Source organism: Pimephales promelas, chromosome 13, assembly GCF_988280905.1.
Source record: "Pimephales promelas chromosome 13, fPimPro1.hap1.1, whole genome shotgun sequence".
NCBI lineage: Eukaryota > Metazoa > Chordata > Actinopteri > Cypriniformes > Leuciscidae > Pimephales > Pimephales promelas.
Genome location: NC_142781.1, coordinates 4,822,605 through 4,847,381, shown reverse-complemented (window position 1 = coordinate 4,847,381; position 24,777 = coordinate 4,822,605). Strand labels below are relative to the sequence as shown.

At 40.8% G+C, this 24,777-nt stretch overlaps 2 protein-coding genes across 4 annotated transcripts; one reads left to right on the top strand and one right to left on the bottom strand.

The window, feature by feature from the left end:
• Nucleotides 1-914: 914 nt before the first annotated feature.
• On the top strand, nt 915-19,934 carry lats1 (large tumor suppressor kinase 1). Of its 2 annotated transcripts, none has more exons than XM_039664289.2 (8): nt 915-1,102; nt 2,589-3,030; nt 4,178-4,328; nt 7,309-8,660; nt 9,604-10,186; nt 13,392-13,574; nt 15,999-16,105; nt 18,349-19,934. In XM_039664289.2, the coding sequence occupies exons 2-8, from the start codon at nt 2,674-2,676 to the stop codon at nt 18,826-18,828; spliced, it is 3,213 nt and encodes a 1,070-aa protein (XP_039520223.2). In that variant the 5' UTR covers nt 915-1,102; nt 2,589-2,673; the 3' UTR covers nt 18,829-19,934. The 2 variants fall into 2 exon arrangements, with proteins under 2 accessions (XP_039520223.2, XP_039520222.2); XM_039664288.2 differs by having other exon boundaries at nt 916-1,102; nt 2,582-3,030.
• Nucleotides 19,935-21,505: 1,571 nt separating this feature from the next.
• Nucleotides 21,506-24,061, bottom strand: LOC148974790 (serine/threonine-protein kinase pim-2-like). 2 transcript variants are annotated; one of them, XM_089118354.1, is made up of 7 exons: nt 23,957-24,057; nt 23,788-23,882; nt 23,614-23,664; nt 23,145-23,523; nt 22,816-22,992; nt 22,510-22,598; nt 21,506-22,386 (listed from the first exon to the last, which is right to left on the bottom strand). In XM_089118354.1, exons 2-7 carry the CDS (start codon nt 23,857-23,859, stop codon nt 22,375-22,377), a joined length of 780 nt encoding a protein of 259 aa, XP_088974480.1. In that variant the 5' UTR covers nt 23,860-23,882; nt 23,957-24,057; the 3' UTR covers nt 21,506-22,374. The 2 variants fall into 2 exon arrangements, with proteins under 2 accessions (XP_088974480.1, XP_088974481.1); XM_089118355.1 differs by lacking the exon at nt 21,506-22,386 and having other exon boundaries at nt 22,453-22,598; nt 23,957-24,061.
• Nucleotides 24,062-24,777: the final 716 nt, after the last annotated feature.

Sequence of the window (24,777 nt, the reverse complement as noted above, 5' to 3'; positions counted from 1 at the left end):
ATTTAAGATGATCATATTCATGCATAAAAGGGTTAATAACATCTCATAATTTCTCTAATGTTTTGATAGAAATTTAAAATAATTGGTTAGTCAAATACTAGATTTTTTTAGTGAAATATATATATATATATATATATATATATATTAGGCAAAACTAACTTTTGGATTTTTAGTCAATTATCTTTGTATGTTTAACTCAAACAATCAAGTAAATGATATTCAGAGATTTTACTAAGTTAATAACGTTAATTATTACTGTGATATTTACAAAGCCACTGAATTATTTTTAGAGTGTATAGGCTATTATATAGTGTTTGGTTATTTTATGAAGTTGTCTGAAAACGTTTTGTGTTACTTAATTTAAAAATAAAAATCTGTTTTACTGTGTTAATGGCCAGTTTTAAACTGTTGAATAAGAATATCCTAAGAATTTGAGAAAAATGTATCCCACATATAGCGAAAAACTTTGTACAATTCATCATCCGGTGTTGCAGTTTGACTGCTCCTTTTTGTTGATTACAGTCCTGATAGTATTTGGCCCTGAGGCTGGACAGTGAAACCTCAACAGTAACCTTTCAAAGTAAAACAACCAAAAAAATTGACATAAATAAATCAATCAGTCAGAAATGGCACAGTTTTCTGAGAATGAATGTTACAATGAGGGCAGAGCCATAGATGAGCTGCCCTAGTCTGGGACTGGAAACATGTTGAACATGAACAATGACGAGGAGGTCCATATATTACGTAACTAATGGTGTCCACAAAAGCAGCTGACGCACCGCTTGCGTTCATCATTCATCATCCATCATTCCCACTGAAAGAAGAGTCTGTGGTCTCGTGCAGGTTCCTCTGAGGGCGGGGCTTCTGAGATGGGGCGGGGCTCGGTAGAGAGGGCGTGTCACAACATCCGGGCTCTTGTGACGCGCATGACAGCCGTTGTAAAAAAAACTCAAGACGACAGTAAATAATACCAAAGAGAAGCAGACACTCCGTTAACAAATACATGTACCTGTCAGACACCGCAGAACGGGGACTCATGATGATTCAACAGTGCGCAGAGCTCGATATATGTACAAGCATGCTGTTGCCCCCTCAGTAAGCGGTAAGTTAATGTAATTCGCTCTTATTCGGTGTATGATAGCACTATGCTATCGCCTCAGCTTTAACGTTAGGCCTCAGGTACCTGTTGTGCCGATTCATTAATGATTTACCGGCATTAACATGCGCATTATACGGTAAAAATAACGTTTAAAGTGTTTGAAGGGCATTATGTGGCAATACGTCTACACTCTTGTGAACGCGTGACAGACTGTGAGTGGCTAACTGGGTTAGCAGTGTGTGAAGCTGATGGACACCACGACTGTGTTTCAAAACCTGTGGTGATGCCTACCTAGACAGCTTCTGGGAACTGATGCTGTCTAGGCTGCATTTCAGACGCATACTTTGTTCAACCTGTGTGATCATCATAATCACTTGGTTTCTATTGGCCTTTTTGTTTATAGTCTTAAATATTTACGGTCTAGTGAGCTTTAGACATGTACCACGAAAGTAAATGCTGTCATATGATACTGAACTACCATTATCACCGAAAACTTATTGAAAAATTTAAAGAAAGAAAGAAACGCATGATAATATTTAGCATTATAATAAAAACATCTTTCTAAATTAGACTTCATTCTTTTGTTTTACTTTTATGAGGATCACCATGTAGCTGCTACAACGAGCATAGTTAGTTCGCCCAAAAATGAAAATGATCTCATGATTTATTATGATTTATTATTCACCCTCAAGCCATCCTAGATGTTTCTGACATTCTTTCAGCCAAACACAATTGGAAACATATAAACATATTATATATATATATATAATATATATATATATATAATATATATATATATATATATATATATATATATATATATAAGCGGATAATGGGAGTGAATGGTGCCTTAGATTTTGAAGCCCAAAAAAGCACACCCATCCATCATAAAATTGCTCCATACGGCTTTGATGGGTTAATAAAGGCCATCTGAAGCAAAAAAAAAAGTTTTTGTGAGAAAAATATCCATATTAATAACTTTAAGAACTAAATCATTGGCTTACGGTATTACGTAGTACCAGTGGAGGAGTGAGCTCTGACCAGATGTGTGATGTATTGATGAACATGGAAGTGGAGGAAATGCAGCAAAACAAAACACCGGTCATCAATTAGAAGTCTAAAATGAAAATTTTTAAAAAGCATTGTCAGACTCAGAGGACCTTGAGTTTGTTACCCAGTCCTGTTTGTTTGAACCACAAGAGGCTGAGCTACTCAGAGGTCACTCTTGCGCCAAAACTAGACTCTCTCGTGAACACGTGGACCGTTTATACCGGAAGCTAGTGATTACAGTTGCTTATGAATATGGATATAATATTTTGTATATAACTCGGAATGTGTTTGGCTGAAAGAAGAAAGTCACATACACACCTTGGATGTCTTGAGGGGGAGTACATTTTTAGGTGAACCAACCCTTTAGTTATGCAATTGAAATGACATTGATGTTTTTAATGCGTGCTTACTGATCCGCCGACATCTTTCTAGTGTGCAGGTGAAACAAAAACTGAAATCTGGACCGTTCCACTCTTCCACCTGGAAGCCTCTTCACCGCCTCGGCTCTTAACGTATGCGATTACATGAAGAGGGGCGAGAAACCCGAGGGATACAGACAGATGCGACCCAAGACGTTCCCTGCGAGCAACTACAGTGGCAACAGTCAACAGATGCTGCAGGAGATCCGAGAGAGCCTGAGGAACCTCTCCCGGCCCTCGGATGCTGCCAAGGCCGACGGGAGCGCCGGGAAGGGGCTGCCGGACGACCCCAGGCAACAGGGGCGCAGCACCAACCCCAGGAACCCGCACCACTACCGAGCCCTGCAGGAGATCCGCAGATCACTCATGCCCTTCGCTTTCAATGAGACTAGCTCCAGTGGACACAGCGCAGACATCAACAAGCACATGTTGCAGGTGCTGCAGGACGCCGGCTTTGATGAGGTACAGCTGAACGTACTACTGACATGAGAAGTTCGACTCTTCTTCCCCTCATTTGCGTCATATCAATCATTTGTGCCAGGAATGTGAATGTTCGCTCATGTCACTTCATAATTTCACTTATTTGAGGAATGACTGTCACGGTATGTTGCCAGACCAGCTCTGGTTGAAGAAGAGAGCTCAACATGTCATACTCATGCTCACTAACAACAATGTGGGTGTGTGATGTACATATTTGAGCTTTCTCCAATAAGATGAATTGCTCTGCATTCCTCGTGAAATAGATAGATAAATGGATTTGCATACAGACAGAAAATGCTTCAGTATACTTTAATAACGATAATATACAGTCATGAAGTTTTATTTATGTAGTGCTTTTTACAGTACAGATTGTTTAAAAGTAGCTTTACAGAGATAACAGGAAAATAATGCAACAACGTTTGTTTCTAGAAGAAAATAGCATCACAGTCCCGCTTTAGTAAGTTCAGTGATGGTTCATTTCTGATCAGTTCTCATATAATGGTGTAAATGCAGGCAGATCAATGAAATTGTTGAATATTAAATGTCCCCAACGAAGCAAGTCAAAAAGCCAAAAGTGACAGGGTGAGGATCAGGACTCAATGGGATAACGTAGTCTGCCGCTTCACAATTATTACATGGTTGTGTTTGCCAAATAACTAAAAATATACGGTCATGAAAGTGATTAGAGCACGGAATGAGTTTATTATGCAACTAGAATGTGTGCGGTGACGTGAAACTGCTTGGGACAGCTTTATATGCACAAATATCTGACCGCAGATGCCATGGCCAATCACAATTAAGAGCTTTAGACAGCCATGGAATAATAAAACAATATAACACAAATGCAAATCTGTGTTCTTAGCTCTGAACTGTGAGCTCGGAGATACCAGTGCAACTTGTTTGTTTCCCCTTTTGGCGTTTCATGAGTGTCAATGTTACTCTGACTCTCATTGGTTGTAGTCAAACCATGTTTAATTTGAATACCTCATTTCCTTCGATAAAAGTCAGCTCAAAGTGTTTATGTATGGACAACAAATCATGTCTTCAGATGCATTGTGATTGCCCGTTCTTTATAAATGTGTCTGGTAAGTGTGGATGTCACTCAATGGTCGTCCTCCTCTGTGTTCAGGAGATGGTGGTCCGTGCGCTGAAGCAGACGAACAGCCGGAGCGTGGAGGCAGCCATCGAGTACATCAGTCGGATGAACTTCCAGGAGCCTGCGAGGGAGCAGATCACAGCCGCCACCGCGCGTCCTGGGAACGCGGGGATAAAGCAAACGGGTACGCAACACCACTGAGAGACACTTCAGTTTGAGATCAGTCAAAGTCTGCTTAGGGGTCAGAATGAAACAACAGCTTTAAAAGTGATTTTTTAACAGGATCTGCATTTTCATGGCTTTAAAGAAAAAAAGATTAGTCAATATCATTCAACATATTGTACATTGTATTTTGACGGACATCTTTATGTAAAAAAAAAAAAAGTCACATTCTGACTCTGACAATCCTTTTTAGTAGTTTTTAATATTTTCAGTAATTTTCTATTTTTGACTGATCTTTCCCTCCCCCATAATTTTGGCAGTAGATGAACTGTTAAATGAGTGATCTTGAGATATGAGTCCCTGTAGTCGTGCAATTTGACTCGTATGCTAATGTAAGATTCAGAAACTTAGAAAAGATCAAACTATAATAGTTTTTTTTAGCCTGGTTGTTGTCTGGTGCACCTGACCTTAGAGGACAACTGCGGCGCAAAATGAATATTTGGTCTAATACACATTGGTACCGAGTCAACCGTTCTCTGAGATTTGTTTTCATGATAATCGAATGTAAAGAATCTCTAAAAACTGTTTAGCTTATAATGCTAGTGTATAGGGCATAGAGTAATGAAAAATAAAACTCGCTTGTTAACACCACTAACAAGGCTCAAAATAGCCCCACACTAAAGGCCTCATTTGCTTCTGCGTCAACTCCACAGCGTAACTACGCCGTCACTCCTATGGCGTTTGGCCGTTTTATGCTTCTGCATCAGGTTGCGTTGCATCGCAGGGCATTTAACCACCAGAACGCTTGGGGTGTGTGTGGTTCGCGAATCTCTTCCGCGAGCGAAAGAGAGAGAATGTTGTTGCAGCTGGAGCTAATTGACGTTGAACAACAAGACGACACAAACTTTGTCCCAATAAAACCAACACGGATGTCCAGGGCCCGTTCCACCCGAGCTGCCATAGCTGTTCGGAATGACTTGAAGGATTTTTTCAGTCTCCACATGGAACTGTGCTATGGCAGGATAATGTAGTGTCCCGTGGCAGACTTGGTTAGTCGCCTATTGTATTATCCATGATGTAACCGTGAACATTGTATTGTAAATAAACAAAAAACTGTGTTTCAAAACAAACGTTGATTTATTAGTTGTTTGAAGTTTATTGCGAGCAAAAAAGAAAGAAAAGAATATATAAACTAATATACGAATATATAAATATATAAAAATATAAATATAACGAAATATAACAATAAAATAAACTTTCTTTATAAGTGTATTAACAGTACGAGGGTGCAAATGTTAAAAGTGGCGTTATAGCAGGAGGGGGAAACCGGAAAAGCTACACTCCTGAAATGATGTATAATCTGACCAATCACAGCCCTTGCTATCTGCGTCGCCTTGATGCGTAGTTACAAAGTTTTGGAGGTGAACGCTGAGCTACTGCGGAGCGGTCGGAGAGGGGTTCGATGCGGGGGTACGCTGTCGATTCGACGCAGAATCATAAAACAGGCTTAAGGCCCCGTCCACACTACTACGAGACCTTTTGCTATGTTTGCAGCTTCCCTCCAGACTAAAACGGAAAAAAACAAAGACCTAAAACGGAGAAGTTTAGAAAGGCTGCAGCTCCGTTTTGCATTTTGAATCTCCGGATGGTGTTTTAGTGTAGACGAGACAAAACGGAGGACTTTAGAAACGATGACACAGAGGCTCATGCTTGGTCATCAGTCATGACGTGTCCTTCCCTGATTCGTCAGCCACCCATCACATGAACCGTTTCCTGTTTACACCGGCACACGCATGCCCAGTGTTGGTGAATGGTCACGTGATCCGCGTTTTCAGTCGTTTTAATGTGGAGTAAGATCAATTTTAATACACAGATAAAACGCTGTTGTGTACGGTGATCGTATTAGTTTTAATTCTCCGTTTTTAAGCCAAAACGCAGTAGTGTGGACCGGACCTAACAGGGTAGCATAATGAGGGTCCCTACATGCAAACCGAAGCATTGAGGTCTTTGTAAGTGTCTCGACCAGTCGAACCACGAACGCTGTGCCAAGTCAGCTGGTCGATCGGAATTACGTTTGTGAAATTAATTATATGGAAATGTGTGAAATATATCGGTTAATTCAAATATATGGGTTGTTCATTCATCGGATTGGTAATGGTTGAGTGCAGTGCATTGTACTGTAGGGTGAAGTGCTCTTGCCGACTACAGTAGGTTATCCAGGATTACTGAACATTTTCATACTAAATTATACTCTGAACATGGCTGTGGATTAGCTATGATAGAGTTGCAGAAGTGGCCACTGAGCACTTGTGAAATAAGTAGTAAGGGTGTCACAATCTAAATTAATTCACAATCTCGAACTTCGAATTAAAAAATGGAATCGTCGATGCTGCGTCGATTCTGCGACCCCATGTCACGTCCGTTCGTCTTGCAAAGCAGAAAAAAACGCTTGTTGAAGTGCAGTGAGTCTATGGTCAACCTCCTCTAATTTAGCTACAGCCCTTCAAAAGATAGCATGGCAACTGCAGATGCAGGAGACCCATCTACAGAACGTGAACCCCCTCCTCTTTCATTGAAGTCGCAGCCGTGGACGTTTTTTGGATTTCCAGGGAGTAATGTTGACGTTCGCACTTCAAAAAAGTCACAGTTTGCAGACATCCCAAGTTCCGGGAGTCTCCCGAATATTGATTGCGGCTCCCTGAGGCCCGCAAATTCGTTAAAATCTAGAGTGAGTGAGCAAGAGATCATCAGACAATTGGCATTATCAGGACCCACAAATATTCCCCCATTGCATTATTATACATTGTATTCAACATTATAAATAGAAGTGTAATGTAGCACTGACACTTACTCTGAAAACCTGATTTTCTTTCTCACACAGTACTGTTTATTTAGGTAAACTACACAATGCATATTATCACTATCCACAATACATATTTTAGTATTATTGTATTGCGATATATTGTTACACCCCTATTGATTTATGGATGTTTCTTTTCTAGCTCCATCCCAAATTCAACAGACAGTGTTGCGGCGCCAAAGCTGGAAGGGTTCAAAGGAATCACTGGCCCCACAGCGCCACAGTGCTCTAGTAATGACCGATGGCATGATTTACCGTCCCAGCAGCCCTGGACCTCAAACTGACCTCTCACGGCCTGCTACCTTTCCTCAAAACCTTTCTGCTGCAGCCAGCGGCCAACGAGTGAACCCTCGGCAGGTGCGTAGCGTCACTCCTCCTCCCTCCTCTTGGGACTCCAATCCCTCAACCAAGCGGTATTCTGGGAACTTGGATTACCTGGTGCCCCGGATCTCTCCTGTGCCTCAGGGGCCCCGACCCGACGGCTACATAAACCCCCCGCCCCAGAATCAACGAGGGCTCAGTCCAGTGCCTGTGGGCCGGCAACCCATCATCATGCAAAACTCCGGGAACAACAAGTTCACCTTCCCTCCATCCTGGCCTCAGAATGGCGCCATGCAAGGGGAATACATGGGCATTAATAACAGGCAGCCGCCACCTCCTCCATATCCAATGCACCAGTCCAACAGGCAGAGTCCCACGGCCCAGCAGATGCAATCCAGCACGCTCTCCACACCCTCAAATGGAAACAACCTCCCCTCAAGCATGCTGGTGCCCAACCGTAATAGCCACAACCTTGATATGTACAACCTTGGAGGGCTTCCCCAAGTCAGACCTCAGACTTCGCCCAATCAGGACGCTCCTCCATCATGGCCCCACAGCGCGCCAGGCCGCTCCAACTCCTTCACCAGCGGGCGTCAGTGCACCTCCGTGCCCAACTCTCAGCCCTCCGCCACGACCGTCACCACCATCACACAGGCGCCCGTCCTGCAGCCGGTGAAGAGCATGCGTGTGCAGAAGCCAGAGCTGCACACAGCCGTCGCCCCTACGCAGCCGCCGCCCTGGCATCATCAGCCGCCCGCTGCGTATCAGGAGCCGAGCGCAGAAGTGCCCAGCTACCAGGGCCCGCCGCCTCCCTATCCCAAACACCTGCTTCAGCAGCAGCAGCAGCAGCCGCCGCCTCCAGGGTACGACCCCACGCCCAAACCCAGCAGCAGGGAGGAGGACGGGGTGGAGCACGACACCGACACGGACAGCAGCTGCTCCGGCGAGAAGAGTCCCGAGGCCTCGGAGGAGCGCGAGAAGAAGCTCATCACCACCTCTCCCGTGCCGGTGCGCCGACTCAAGCGGGACGAGGAACGCAAAGGGGAAAGCAGAGTTCCCATGTACTCGCCGCAGGCTTTCAAGTTCTTCATGGAGCAGCACGTGGAGAACGTCCTGAAGAACCACCAGCAGAGACACCGAAGGAAGAAGCAGCTGGAGAGCGAGATGCAGCGGGTTAGCATGCGTTTCTTCACAGACACATACTCTCACAATGCTCTCTGCTCCCTGTACTGTTGACTTTAACTTTTCACATCTTTTTCCTTTCCTTTTTTTCCTGCCCTTTTCTTCTCTTTCTTTGTCTGTCTGTCTTCAATATCTTTCAGTTTGTGGATCTCCTCTGTAAGCTGCCTTCTCTCGTCTTTTCTTTGTCTGATCAACTGGTTTTCATAGTTTAAAGGTTTCTTCTGGAGTCACTCAGTGTGTGGTAAAGTAAGACCTTGTCAGTTGGACGGCATGCATGAGTGTATAAGACTTCCTTAAATATGTTTTCACGAGCTCTTTTCTAAAGCTCTTCTGAGCTGCCTACATCATCACTTAGCATCATAGCTTTTATGTTGAAATGGCATGAAGCGTAATGGACATGTTATTGGCTAAAACTTTCAGCCAAAATGGTAGGTGTCTATTGCAGAGAATGCAATCCCAGAATTTAATGTTATGGCCTCTATGAGGTCTATCTAATTAAAAATTAAAAATGCACACAAACGCAACATTCACACACACCTTAAAATCCTTACAGCAGTGGGAATAAAAGAGTGCATACCTATATGTATTATTATGCTAATCAGAATATTGTCACTAATTACTTACTCAATTTAAAATTAAGCAAGTTAAGACTTTTGTGATTGCTATCTGAACGAGTTGCTGCCATTCGATGGCCACTTAGTAGGAAATTCGATGGCCACTTAGTAGGAAACCCTGTGCATTGCATGCTTTGCTGTTCTTCAGTGCTGGATGCTGCCTGCCAATGTTATGTGAATATTACATGATTGAATGGTGTTTATGTTGTCAGACATTATTTCAGTTGTTTGCTTAATCTGTGTGATGTGTGGGCAAGTGTTTTGGTTCAAGTGTGTGTTCTGTGGGGGGGCTGATGTAACCGCGTGTGTGGTGTGTTCAGGTGGGGCTTTCGGGCGACGCACAGGAACAGATGCGCATGATGCTGTCCCAGAAGGAATCCAACTACATCCGCCTCAAACGCGCCAAAATGGACAAATCCATGTTTGATAAGATCAAGACTCTGGGAATTGGGGCGTTTGGAGAAGTGTGTTTGGCTCGGAAAGTGGACACGGGAGCGCTGTACGCCATGAAGACCCTCCGTAAAAAAGACGTCCTGTTGAGAAACCAGGTGGCCCATGTGAAAGCTGAGCGGGACATTCTCGCTGAAGCAGATAATGAGTGGGTCGTCCGCTTGTACTACTCCTTCCAGGATAAAGATAACTTGTATTTTGTCATGGACTACATCCCTGGCGGGGACATGATGAGCCTTCTGATCAGAATGGGCATTTTCCAAGAGGACTTGGCTCAGTTTTACATCGCAGAGCTCACCTGTGCTGTGGAAAGCGTCCACAAAATGGGCTTTATCCATCGAGACATCAAACCCGACAACATCCTGATTGATCGTGATGGACACATCAAACTGACTGACTTTGGCCTGTGCACGGGCTTCCGGTGGACTCACGACTCCAAATACTACCAAAGCGGTGAGACCAAAACACATGTTTGATGACTTGACCCCATAAATTTGTGCCATTATAACTATTTTTATGCCGATAGTTACTTGGTCTTTGTTTTAGGCTACTGTTTTAGGTAATGCCAGTCATTTAATGCTTTATATAACGGGTTAATTACGTTAACCTTAAAGACACACATGTAAGATTTGTGGATTAGAATGTCCAAAAACCATATAATAGTGCTGGACAACGATTAATCACAATGTATACTTTTGTACTTGCATTATCCCAAATGTTTACAAGAATATTTAAATCCAGAGAAATAAGCAATTTTAACCACGACACGAATTGTGTCCGTGTGTCGCCTATCAATGACATCATACCCGCATTACTTTCGGTTTCCGGTTTTATTTAGGCCCTGTTTACACGAGAACGCTTGCGGGAGAAAACGTACAAATATTTTATCGGATGTGGCTTACGTTTATATGGCGACAGCGTTTTGGGGGCTTAAAAACGCTAAAAAGTAAAAACACCTGCCAGTAGGGCTGAACGATTAATTTCATTTATGATAATATAATATCTATAATACGCTACGAAAATATGCTGCGCTTGCTTTAGAAACGAACTGGTTCTGCTTGCTTTTATTTTCTCGCTCTCTCACTTACTCACTCACACGCACACACAACACACGACACCGCTCAAACCTTCCGAAACATAGTAACGTTATTTCATAAAGTTCTGGGTTGAACCGAATTACAAGGACATTCGCGGGCTTCATTGCACAGGTTTTGCCGCTTACTATTAGGGTAAGTGCATACTATTAGGGTTGCCGCGGTGAGGAAAATTTCCCACCGGTTAATCGACGTGTGACAACACCGGTAATCACGTGGAGTGGTGTCACCGCGTGGAGGGCGGGGCGGTTAAATAGCTTTTAAACGCGTGCGCGTTATACTTTCACTTTCGAAATAAGCGTCAATGGACAAAAAAAAAACAAACATTTATTTATATAGCGCTTTTCACAATACAGATTGTATCAAAGCAGCTTCACAGTGATAACATGAAAGTAGTACAACACAGATCAACAACATTGCTAAACACTAAATAACCCCAACGGAGCAAGCCAAAAGCAAGCCAATAGCAAGGCGACAGTGGCAAGGAACCAAAACTCCATCAGATTGGATGGAGAAAAAACCTTGGGAGAACACAGGCTCAGTCGGGGGCCAGTTCTGGCTTACATTCATATTGTTTATATATAAATATTAAATATAAATATTGTTTATGTATAAAACGGCGCCATAACATATCACAGGCGTTGAGTCGTCTCTTCACAGGCGTTGGTCTTCTCCTCACAGACGTTGGGGCATCTGAAATCCCCGTGAGAGGCTGGACGCAAAACTGGACCTGACGAACGCCATCACAAGCGTCCCGAGATAACAGCAGAAAGGCATATTAGCATAACAAACGAATAAAAATAACCCCATGCATAGGCTGAAAAAAGTGAAAATCGGCAAACTGTGGGCCCAAACAAGTAAGAACCATTAAACGTTTATTAACGAATAAGAAAATAAAATAGGCCTGAATAAATTACACAAAGTTTAAATAAGATAAAACCAATTAAAAAGAGACGAATATAAAATAAAAACTTCAAAACAGACCTTAGCCTACATAAATGACATACTTTCACTTTCGAAATAAGCTTCAATTGCAATTCAGCGTCAATTGCTGGAATGGCCAAAAAAAAACTCGCTGACAATAAACTTTTATTTATAGACAGAACTTTTATTAGCATAACAAACGAATAAAATATAGACAGAACTTTTATTAGCATAACGAACGAATAAAAATAAGCCCATGCATAGGCTGAAAAAAGTGAAAATCGGCAAACTGTGGGCCCAAACAAATAAGAACCATAAAACGTTTATTAACGAATAAGAAAACAAAATAGGCCTAAATAAATTACACAAAGTTTAAATAAGATAAAACCAAATAAAAAGAGACGAATATAAAATAAAAACTTCAAAAAGGACCTTAGCCTACATAAATGACAGCACTATAAAAAAAAGTAAAACACCATAAATTGGCATTTATTAACATTAATATATATTGGCCAAAATATTGCCAAACAGGCACTTTTGCATTGCGTTTTGACACCAAACCTTCCGCCATTATCTTGCTTTTCTGTAATTTGACTCGTTCTAGTCTCCCCACGTGCTAAATGGAATCCTGATGCTTGCTGATCTGTGACGTGATTGGCTCTTGGCACGCACTGCGCAGTTCATTTTTAAGTATAATGTATGCTCTCTTCTGAACTAAATAATTAAAAATTATTATTTTTAATTAATTCAAATAAATATTTTAGCAAAAACGAATACTTTAAAAAAAAGTCAAGACATCGCGGTGTCACGGTGGGAAAGTGATGTCATCGGTGATGGGGCTTAAAACCGGTAACACCGTCAACACCGTCTATCTCGGCAAGCCTACATACTATGCGTGTAAACGTAGCCTTAGTAGAAACCATGGAAACACCAGACGCTTTAATGTATTATGTGTTTTATTAGACAAGGGAACAACTGTTTGGATGCATTTATAGACAGAAAACTAAGTATTATTTCAAAACTGTTAGTCTTTTGTTTAAATCTTGTATTTACCGTGAGTAGCATGTTTTACCATTCCTAACATTGATCTAGCTCACTGCAGTCTGCAACAAGTGTCTCATGTAGCACCAAACGCACAGAGTAGCATTATAACAACTTTCAACACACTCAAATGTATTATCTAAACTGTTACCCCACATTTATGACGCAATAAAAGCTCCGCTGCTCTCGATGTATCTAAAGTGTTACTCCACATATATGACTAGGAGAAGCAGGAGAGGTCGTCTGCGGCACAGTAACAGCTCCGCTGCTCTTGAGGCAGTCTTTTTAATAAGTGCCCTCTAGCTGTAAAAAATTACATAGTGTGCCTTTAATGTTGTAACGTTTGCAAAAATATTACAATAGCAAATAAAGAAAGATTTGAAAAAGTGTCAACAGTGCTTCCACCTCTATAAAGCCTCCTCAAAAGTGTGTTTTAGTGGGAAGTAGTCGTCTACAAACCACTGCAAAATCACATTCAGGTTTGACTGACATTCTGAGACTGAATACACACTTTTTACCATCACATCAATGTGACTTTGTTTATACTTGTTCACTATTGAATAATGAATGATGTTGAACTGGTGTGTTTGTATTGTCAGGGGATCATGTGCGGCAGGACAGCATGGACTTCAGTAAGGACTGGGAAGATCCCGCGAGCTGCCGCTGTGGGGATCGACTGAAGCCGCTGGAGCGCAGGGCCGCTCGACAGCATCAGCGCTGCTTGGCTCACTCGCTGGTGGGCACGCCCAATTACATCGCCCCCGAGGTCCTGCTGCGCACAGGTGTGTATGCGTAAAATAATATCCATTTCAGTGTTTCCCCTAGGATTTTTTTAGGAGGGGAGGGGGGGGGGGTGAAAGTGCACTACACTACCTGCTACTGTAGCGGAGCGGGCATGCAATTTTTTTATTATTAGACATCAAGAAGAATGTATAATAATTCAAATCATGTATTTTTAATTTTTTTTAAATATATAGATATATGAAAAAAATTCACACTATGGGTAATAAAATTAAGCCATAAAACACTAATTTTATCATAAACTTTTTGTCAAATAATGTGCTTTACTGTTAAAATTAAAACATGGATTATTCCTTAAATTCAGTTTTGTTTAAAAAAATTCATAATTTATTCGTATTAGTGTTAATGTATTATTACATCTGGACATTTCCTATTTCTACTGTACAACAGTATTACATATTTCTGTCAAGTTAAACCGAACTTTTATTTTGACGGGTTGCCGTGAAGCCCTTTGGAGTTTCTGTGTTTGTCGTGATGATCGTCATGATGATAGTTTCACAAATGAAGCGGTTAAATGACCACAAAGTGACTTTCAGAGTGAGGGATCTAGAGCCTGGAGAGGAAGTTCAATCATTTCTGTCTTCATATAGGCACAAAAAACAGCGCAAGCGTCACACGTGTGTCTTCAGTGTGTGTGGTAAATAAAACTGCGCGTCGGCTGCACCAGAGCCGTTGAAAAACATATTCATATTTAACGACTCTGGGCTGCATTATTCATTCACACGTAACATACGATTCATACGAACAGGGTTCGTATTTAAATAGTATTTGTGGTTTAATATTCACACACACTAGTCTATATCGCGTTTTTTATTTCAAGTGTACTGAACCTCTTTCTATTTATTCCTTGAAAATATGCAGTAAAATCCTTTTTTATGACTGGATTTCGTCAGCATTTTAGGGGGGCGGGGGGTCGTTTTGGGGGGGATGCATTTCTTGATTTTGATGGATTCTTAGATCCCAAGAATCGATCTTTCAGTCTATGCTTCGTAGCGTCCCTCCCATCTAATAAATCACAATAAGCGTTGTTACTTGTTCTAATATGAAACGTCTCATCTCTCAAATTATGTCAATTTTATTCTGAAATTCAAACAATAAATACCATTTTGGTTCCCTTTAATGTGGCACGACAGATCATGTATAGATGTATAGCGCCTTCAGTTCAAGAGAAACGCACATGAGCTGATCATCTCTTCTGCTTTACTGCTAGTAACGGTGTGAAATTAACATGAATGAACATCAGAAGGTATATTGAGATATGTAGTACAACTTCCTGGAATCTGTTTACTTCACTAGCAGCATTTTGATAAATAATGCACTATATTGCATAATCATTGTATTTCTACTAACCTGTTCTTCAGTATTTAATGTGTGAGAATATATCTGTCATGTTTTTATGACAAACCACTATTTAAATGTTTATATTGAGTATAAATATAAGACTAGAAATTCCTGCATAGTTAACAATGTTTTGGCCATGTGTGTATGAGTCCACACTCAAGAGCGATAAAGTTAATGAGATAATTAAGTGATTACGTGAGTGATGATTGAGCATTATTGAAGACACCTAAAGCAGAATCACAAGGAAAAAAAATCTAAAATTTTAAGCCACCGTTATGGAGATGAGTGTTTGCTTTAGTTGGCCCTTTTGTTATAAACTTTATATTTTAATTTCTTTTTGCATCTGAGTTATATCCATCAGATGAACAAAAATAAACAATAAAAAAATGATGTTTGTCATATAATGACATTTATTATTTGAAATTTATGTTTACAATTTATTCTGTTGGTTAGTGTAGGCTACGACTGAGAATTTGCATAAATGTCCAGAATGTTAAATATAATAGACGGATTTCTCAAAGTTGTTTAAAAAACAAAAAAACTTTCCTTTAGGCACACACAGACCTCAAGATTCAGTCAATGCTTCTCAACAACGGTGACGAGTAGAATATTCAAGTACGAAAAGTTAATTACATAGACAATTCAGATAATTTATTCATACCGCAATGCATGATGGGAGCCATTAATGAGTTGTGATTGGTGGCAACAAGGATTAATATTGCCACCACAGTTGAGATAGACAGGCTGATTATTGATCTCTGTGTTTCTAAATAAACATGAAAGTTATACCAACAAAGCCTGGTTGGATTGGTTTGGTTTTGTCAAGTCGAAACTAATCCCGTGACCCTGAGTTTGTTCAACCACCATCATGGTACAGGCCCTGTTCTGCAGTCTGCACTAATGAGCTGATGAGTTATTCAGGTGTGTTTGATGAGCAGGATGGGGAACCCCTGGTTTATAATATGTTGTAACGCACCACAGAACTTTCCTCTGCTGTAAACTTGAGATTTCATTAACCTTTAAATTGATAAAAGTGAACTGATTTGTTTTTTTTTTAATCCCAGGTTACACGCAGCTCTGTGATTGGTGGAGTGTGGGTGTTATCCTCTATGAGATGTTAGTCGGTCAGCCTCCTTTTCTGGCAACAACTCCTCTCGAGACCCAGATGAAGGTGAGAATGTATTTTTCTGCATAATTTTGCAATGCACATCTGCAGCTTTAACTAGAAGAGTCACATTTAAATCAACAAGATCTTCACCAGACATTTAAGCTCCTCATAACATCACAGCATTCATGTCCATCAAGGGAAGCATCAGTATTTGGTGAAAATCTTGTATTGTCTCTGTAAAGTCCAGCAAATCCGGCTAAGTTTAAGATCTGGACTCAGAGGAGCATCAGTTCATGTGTGGAAATGATTCTTCATCTTCAATAGGGTTGGGTATCGTTTGAATTTGAACGATTCTGATTCCGATTCCTTGTTTCGATTCCGGTTCCTAACGATTCTCGATTCCGATTCTTTTAAGAGGCAGGGTCAAAGTTTAGCTAACCTTGCTAACCAACGGTCTTTCTGAAGGAAATACTCCTTCTGTAAAAATACTCCTTTTGTCACAAATTTTGCATTTTGCCGAGATTTCGTTATTTTTAGAAAAGTGAAGCCACACTTTGGATCGCCGACGTAAGGTACTCATGTTCGACTCGCGCGGTTATGCCAACACTTCTGGTAGACGCTTTTTCGTTGGTGGTGTTCAGCGGTTTCTTCTTCCGCTCGGCAGACTGTGAATATCGAAACTAGCAATCGAAATTTTAACTTTTGAACGATTCCGGGAAAAACGAAAAGTTGGTCCCGGTTCCAATCGATACTCGATTCTCGATACCCAACCCTAATCTTCAAGCTCCTCACAAACATCCTTTCACTATCTTCATATTGTCATCCTGGAATATGATCATGATGTGTTTCATACATGGTTATTTAACCCTTCGGAGTCTTGGGCTATTTTGGCCCTTTTTGAGTACTTTTTTATTTTTTTAATTTTGCGACATAAACAAACGTTTACCATACCAATTTTTGGTATCATTTTTTTCAGCACAATATCACCTATATGACCAGTCAATTAGTTTATCACTTTGATGTACTGTATCAACATACTGGACCCAAAATCACACAAAAAAACACAAAATCTGAATAGAAATATTATAGCTTTTCTACTACAAAAAACACAAACATGATCAATGAAGCATTTTAAAAGGTTTAAAATGTAAACACAAGTTGTAAATGTCAAAATATACAGGTAAAATTCAGATATAATCAAGCTATATACAAAAAAAATATGATTTACAAAAAAAGCGAGCGTAGCCATAGGCTTTTTTTATTCATTTTAGCTTTGCCACTTTAAAAAAAAAAAAATGTGCACACAAATATACAGAGTGCTTTATTTAAGGCCTTGCATTCCCAGAGTATGAGGGTTCCCAAATAGTGCAAATACAGCATAAAAAAGGTCAAATTGGGATAAAATTAAACTATATACAGCAAAATGCAGGTGTGGCAATAGGCGTTTTTTCTTTTCTTTTTTGCTTAGAAAGTACAAAACACTTCATGTACAATTACACAGATAGCTACATTACAGGGCTTTCATTCCTTGAGTAAGAGTACAAATATAGCCTACCACACAAAAGGTCAAATTAACACAAAATCAAACCATACATTCAACTATTTACGACAAATACCAGGTGTGTTTATTTGTGGTGTTTTTTTTTTGTTTGTTTTTTTTATATCTGTGCCAATCCTCAAAACAGTTCATCTAGTCTACTCCTAAACTACCCAAACTAGCGTCTTCGCGTCTTTGCCTCAGTTGGCTCCTCCTTCATTCCGTGAAATGTGCAGCCTGAAGAGCAGAATCAGCAGATTCACACATTTTCCTCCGTTTTGTTTTATGACAAAAACCGACAAAGTTATTAGAATAAATGCAACGTCTGTCGCATCCCGTCTTGCATTCTTTTACGAACGCGTCAATATACGCGTACATTTTTTTATATAAAGTTTAAATGATCATATCTCCGTTTTTACTTGGTCTATCAACACAAAACAAAAAGTAAAATAGAGTTTCAAGTCAGCACTTTCGACAGAAGCGGACGGCAGCGCTCAACGTGACTTAGTTTTTATCCTTCGACTTCTTAAACTGGACATGTAACTTGATCACGCCGGCGTGATCGGCGACCCCGAAGGGTTAAGAAATGAACATCAATTAGTGTTAGAAGAACTGATGCCAAAACATGGAAACATCATAATCGCAGCAATAATGATCCATTCAGAGACGACTCTCAAGCATTGGCCCATTTACATCCAAACGGTGGCTTTATTTTGGCCAGGCAGTGTTTGTGGTCTGTGTTCGTGTAATGATTGTGCGTCCACCTCAGGTGATAAACTGGCAGACGTCGCTCCACATCCCGCTGCAGGCCAAGCTGAGTCCCGAGGCCACCGCCCTGATCCTGAAGCTCTGCCGCGGCCCGGACGACCGGCTCGGGAAAGACGGAGCCGACGAGATCAAAGCCCAGCCTTTCTTCAAGAGCATCGACTTCTCCACGGATCTGCGGCAGCAACACCGCGCGCCTTACATCCCTAAAATCACACACTGCACCGACACCTCCAACTTTGACCCCGTGGACCCTGACAAGCTCTGGAGCGACGACGCCGACAGCAACCACAACGACACACTCAACCGCTGGTTCAAGAACGGCAAGCACCCGGAGCACGCCTTCTACGAGTTCACCTTCCGCCGCTTCTTCGACGACAACGGCCACCCGTACAGCTACCCCAAGCCCATCGAGTGCGAGGAGTACGAGGAGGACGAGCCCGTCGACCCGTCCAAGCAGAGCCGGGACCTGGTGTATGTTTAGTGTGTGTGTGTGTGTGTGTGTGTGTGTGTGTGTGTGTGTGGAGGGGGGAGGGGATCTCACTAAACCGCTCACACAAATCAAAAGCAGTTATATTTTGCATGAACACAAATGCACATTGTGATAAGAACATTTAAAACCTCTATTTAAAAAAAAAAAAAAGTAAATGACTTTGGATTTTAGTCATTTATGTAAAGAAAAGTAAAACCTTTGGACACACTACAGGAACTTTGGGGGGAATGTGTTTCATTCTCATGAAAATGCCAATGATTTTATTAGGTCTTAAAATAAGCTTGATTTTCTTTATGCAAAATATAATTTCGTGTTTTAGTGAGATGGACCCGTGTATGGTGTGTGTGTGTGTGTGTGTGTGATCTAGCTATGATGGTGACTGGTGGAGTCTGCCTTGACACTTTGTGCTGTATTTATTATTTGTTGTTCAGGACGCACTTGTCTGGTGCCTTTCAAACAACCGAGAATCTAATGATGCAGTGGAGCTCTGTATTTTTTACTCCTCTTTAATTTATTTAAAGACTTTTTTTAATGGTAGTTGAAATGAGTGTTTTCTTCCTCAAATGATGTCTTTATTTATGATCGTGTGGATTTGTTTCTCTTTCTGAGTGTCACAGGGACTATGACTTTATGCTTTCTTTCACCAAAACTATAAGGGAGATCATCCTGTTCTCTGGTCACGTTTAGCTGACCGCTCATTATACAAGTTTCCAAGAAGAAGAAAAAAACACTGTAAATTGTTGCTCTGTCTATTTTTTTTTTTATTTATACACAAAATTTGTATATATAAGTTATGCGGTGTAAATTTGTACTTCTGTTTTTCTTAGTCCCAAAGGATATGATGTCAACACATATTTTATGGTACATATGACTCCAGATCTTGAGCAAAACACACAACTCTGGTTTATCTCCTTGTCACGAAGTTATCTTGCTGTGTCACTACCAAAGGCTTCGGTTTTTCTGCAAGAATGGTCGCATAACATCATTTTATTATTCTCTTTTTTTTTTTTCTGAACTCTCTATCCTGTGCATCTCTGAATGTAATAAGGAACTCCTTTTCTTTGATTAAACTGCTGGTCTTATTCCCAGGAAGAGCATCTGCAGCTACTTTGTGTAAATTTGTCTTGAATGAGAGAAAGGACGGGGTGGTGATGAGTAAAAGCTCTTAAAGCACAAACCATGTACTTCAGTGTCCATGTCTAGTGTATATCATTATTTTTAATATTTATTTAACATGCCTGCTAAAGTTGGGGGGGGGGGGGTGATGAGAAGGTGGAAACTTCAGCTAAGCAGGCTCTCAAATATCCCAAAATTGCTAAATTGATTTATAATTAAAGCTGTCAAGGGATTGGACAAAGAAAAAAGTCCATCATCATCTCTATAGCATTCAAAAACAAAATCGTTGTAAAAGATTGGTTTATGGCAATGATGATGATGATACGATAACATCTTGGCTAAGAATTAGACTCTCCACTATATGTAATAGGAAAGCATTGTAATAAATGAGGGGGCCTACTAAACAGTAAGTCTTATGACAGACTTAATCCAGCTCAGATAATTGTTCATTTGAAGTTCATTTATTTATTTTATTACACCACAATATGTCAGGAATTGTATGAATAGGGAAGATTTGAAAACAGGGTTAATTAAATTAAAGGGATAGTTCACCCAAAAATGAAAATTGGCCTATGATTTTTGTTTGTTTTTTCGCACAAAAAGTATTCGCGTCGCTTGATAAACATATAGTTGAGCCACGGTAGTCACTTGGGATATTTAAACATTTTCTTCATTGACTTTCTGGGCCGTCAAGAGGCAGTCCCTTAGGCAGCCAATATGGTAGTTATACAGCTCTCAAATTTAATCAAAAATATCTTCATTTGTGTTCCGAAGACGAACGAAGGTCTTACGGGGTTGGTACAGCAATTAATGACTTAATTTTCATTTTTGGGTGAACTAACCCTTTAAATGATATAAACACTACGGAAACAAAAACACTCCAATTCATTATGCAATTATTTTAGTAGGTTAGATTAAAACTACCCGGCTAGTAAATCTTTCTTCTGTCACATGTTTACTTCTGCTTATATTTTTATTTTCTACTTCAATATTTCTTTCGTGGAAGGATCAGACTTTATAACAACAAAAGGAAAAGACTTTCTTAACTGTGGTTGGGGAACCATTTGTTTTATTTGTCATATGAAGCAGGCCTGCTTGTATTTGTTTCAGTTCTATTGATTGTAGATTTATAAACTTTGAAGTTTGAACTGGTACCAATTCAGTGCATTTTCTTTTTTTTCATTTCACAAGTTGTAGTGAAATTGCTGTCTCAAATCCTCCTTACGAGCTTAGACGTTAGGCTATATGAAACCATAGGCCCATATATATATATGAATTAAATATGGATTTTATTATCATTTAATTGTATGTTACTTTTAAATTTTTGCTATGTACTTATGTACTTGTATTTTTTATACCTTGGCATTACATTTTTTTTTAAAATAAAATATATATTTTTCCCATATAAAGATAAAAGTGTGTGGAAAATGCTGAGGTGCAATAGGTGACTGTCTACAATTTATTTTTTTATTATGTGGGTTGAAAGTCTCCTCATATCCTGATAGCAATCACAGTGTTAAGCGGTCGAACACACACACACCATCTCTCAAAATCAGGTACGCCAATATATTATTATTACAAAATATTATTTAATGATCAATAATAGTTAATGAACAATAACAACCATTATACAAAAATACATTATACAAGAATAATAATAATCACAATACAGATTTTATCAAAGCTGCTTCACAGCATCAATCAAAAGAACTTAACAGTGTTTGTTTATTACTCGAAAAAAAAGACATCCAAGTTTGGTGGAGCTGATCAATGGTATGATGGGTCATTTAATCTGAATATCCCCAACTGAGCAAGCCAAAGGCAACAGTGGCAAGGAACTGAAAAACTCCATCAAGTGACCCGATGGAGAAAAAAAACCCTTGGGAGAACCCAGGCTCAGTCGGGGGCCAGTTCTCCTCTGGCGTTTATCAACTAGAGGCCAAATTTACAGTAATTGGAAGATAAAAAAAAAAAATTATATGAATGCCTGGCTAAATAAATGCATCTTTAGTCGATCGCAGGGCGAGCAGCAGTGAAGCAGTGTCTCGCTCTACAACCAACAACCAAACGCTCCAGCCGTATTTGCAGTTCCAGCCGTATAATGGCTTGAGACGCGTCTGACCAACAGTCCGAGTTGTAATTATGAGTTAAATGATGGTTCAGAATAGAATAAAAGAAAGAAATACGGAAAAACAGAAGGAAATACGAGGCTTATACGAGGCTTAGACAGCCACGACGCAACCAAACTCACAGCCGGCAGCGAGGAGAATAGCAAACAGACGAGCCGACGATTCAGTCAAAGTACAAAAGGTTAAAAAAATCTGTAAAGCAGCCGAAGACTGAAACTCTGGATCCAGTGCAGGATCTGTGGAGAGCAGCTTTCACACGAACTAAGAGATCAATCCTTCCTCACACTCCTCTTCATGGCTTATTCTGGGACCCCAAACAAACAAACAAACAAGGTTACAGTCATAGATTACAATCAGAAGTAAAATGTTTCAAATGAAAGTGAGTTTAATCTTCTAAATCATTAGTAGCTGATCTGAGGCTCATTACCGTAAACCATTGATGCTGAAGGATTTTCCTCAGATAAATGCGTTGTCTTGGGCTTTCCTTCAGGAGGGATCGGATCAGGAGGCAGCATTCTGTGCAGAGCGATAGAAGCGAGTCCGATTATTACCTTCAACTTTACACCGGCTGTCTGTGTGTTAAGCTGGAAGATTACACTATTCTATAAAGTACGCTCAGAAAACCTGAACAAATGCTTGTATTCTCCAATATCTATCTTTTGCTGTAACTTTCTCATAATGTCTTTGTTTTGTATGATTTAAATGACAGTTGTTGTGATGAACGCCATCTTACCGTTGGACAAGCGCGGCTTAGACCAGACGTCTTCTTCTATCCTTCGCCTGTCTCGTGCTTCTGGAAGGCGTCCACACACCAGCAGGAATAAGAGCACTCCCAGAGACCACACCGTCGCTGGTTTGCCGTGGTACTTGCCCTCTGTGAGGTACTCAGGCGGGCGGTAGTCGCGAGTGCCTGCAGGAAGAAGAGTCGTCTGATGGGTAAATACCAGAGCATGTGCTAAAAACATCTGGTGTGTTTCATTTCCAAAATGCTCCTCAAATGTGAGATCTGGTTTATATGACACCGACTGAACCCAAACTACAGGATTGATTGATGATTCATACCACAGAATGTTTCATAGCCAGAGTCCCGCAGGAGATCCCCGCACCCGAAGTCGATCAGTTTGACCTCCAGAGTTTCGGTGTTGATCAGCAGGTTCTCCAGCTTAATATCCCGGTGAAACACTCCACGGCGACAGCACACGTGAGCCGCCACTGTTGCCTGCGCCATAATAACCCGCGCTGTGTCCTCATGTAGGATTCCTTCGTGATCGTTCCAGTACTCCCACAGATCTGTACAGGGTGCGGGACGCTCCAAGACCATGATGTATCGGTCCGGCTGGTCCTGCCAGTCCAGCAGCTCGATGATCTCGGAGACTTTGGGGCCGCTGTTAGCAAGGGTCAACAGGCCGACCTCTAATGGGACGGGTGCGGGATGACCAGGCTGGAACAAAGATCATTGTTATATGAAGGTGTTGTCATTATCTTTACATACTTTCATTTCAGAAACACACAGTGAGTGTAGCCGACTTACAATGTGGATGTATTTCATGTCCTTCGGCTTACTGGCAATTTTCACCGCCACCTGATCGACCGAAAAAACAGCGTTACATTTCTAACGTCAAATGCAGTAAATAGTGGGAAATATCCACTAAAAGACTTGAAATGGAAATAGTGAGACAAAAGAATTGTGAGCAAATGCGGATACCTGAAGGCCGTCCTCCAAGCGTTTGGCTTCATAAACAGAGCCGAACGATCCCTCACCAAGCATTCTGCCCATCTCATACCGCCTCAAAATGCCGTCTGCAAAAACACGATTGGTTTTAGTGTCATGGACAGCCGTGAGTTTAATGCTTGAGGTCACGGCCGTCACTCACCCTCCGCTGTCGCGTCCGCTCTGTCGCTGTGAGCCGGTGCTGGACGGACTGGACTGTGGTGGACTGGAGCTGGAGGGGTTTGAACCCGCTGAAGACCAGGATCCTCTGCTTTACAAAATAAAAGTTCTGTTTAAATATTTAAGACATACTTTGATCAAACGTTTGGATTTTGATACAGGTGTGAGTTTGTGACATTAACGGCACTTCATCCGAGGGAACAGAAAAATCCCCTTCATTAATTAATTAAGTTTCCATGAATGGATCCTCATATCTGGCTGAAAATGATGCAGACTTTCTGATGTACAGAGCACTAATAAACAGAGCATTTCCACATTGTCAACTGGTGCGACTGGATTTACCCTCGGCGTGTCTCTCACTAACGGTTGCAGTGGTCTGATCCTCCACTCTCGACCCCTGACCTGAGCCACTGCTGTGAAGAGAGAGATGCTCTCCAGAACTCCAGTGGAGAGACAGCGGATCTACACTACTCTTCTTCCTCGCTCTCTCCTGACTAGCACTTTCCTCACTAACAGGCTGATGATTTACACAGAGCACACACAAGAGATTTGACCTTCATTTCTTCCCAGATCACAATAAACAAATAACATTTCAAACATGTGCACAAAAAGATGTCAAATCTTCCAAATGTTAATATATATATATTCAAATTGATTTGTAGCTGATTAGGGCCAATACCTTAAAGCATTCCTGGAGAAGAGCTGGAGCTGGAGGGGTTTGAACCCGCTGATCTTCAACACCACTGGATACAGCGTCCTGAAGACCATGATCCTCTAAAGCAGGAATATCACAAACAAGCATGT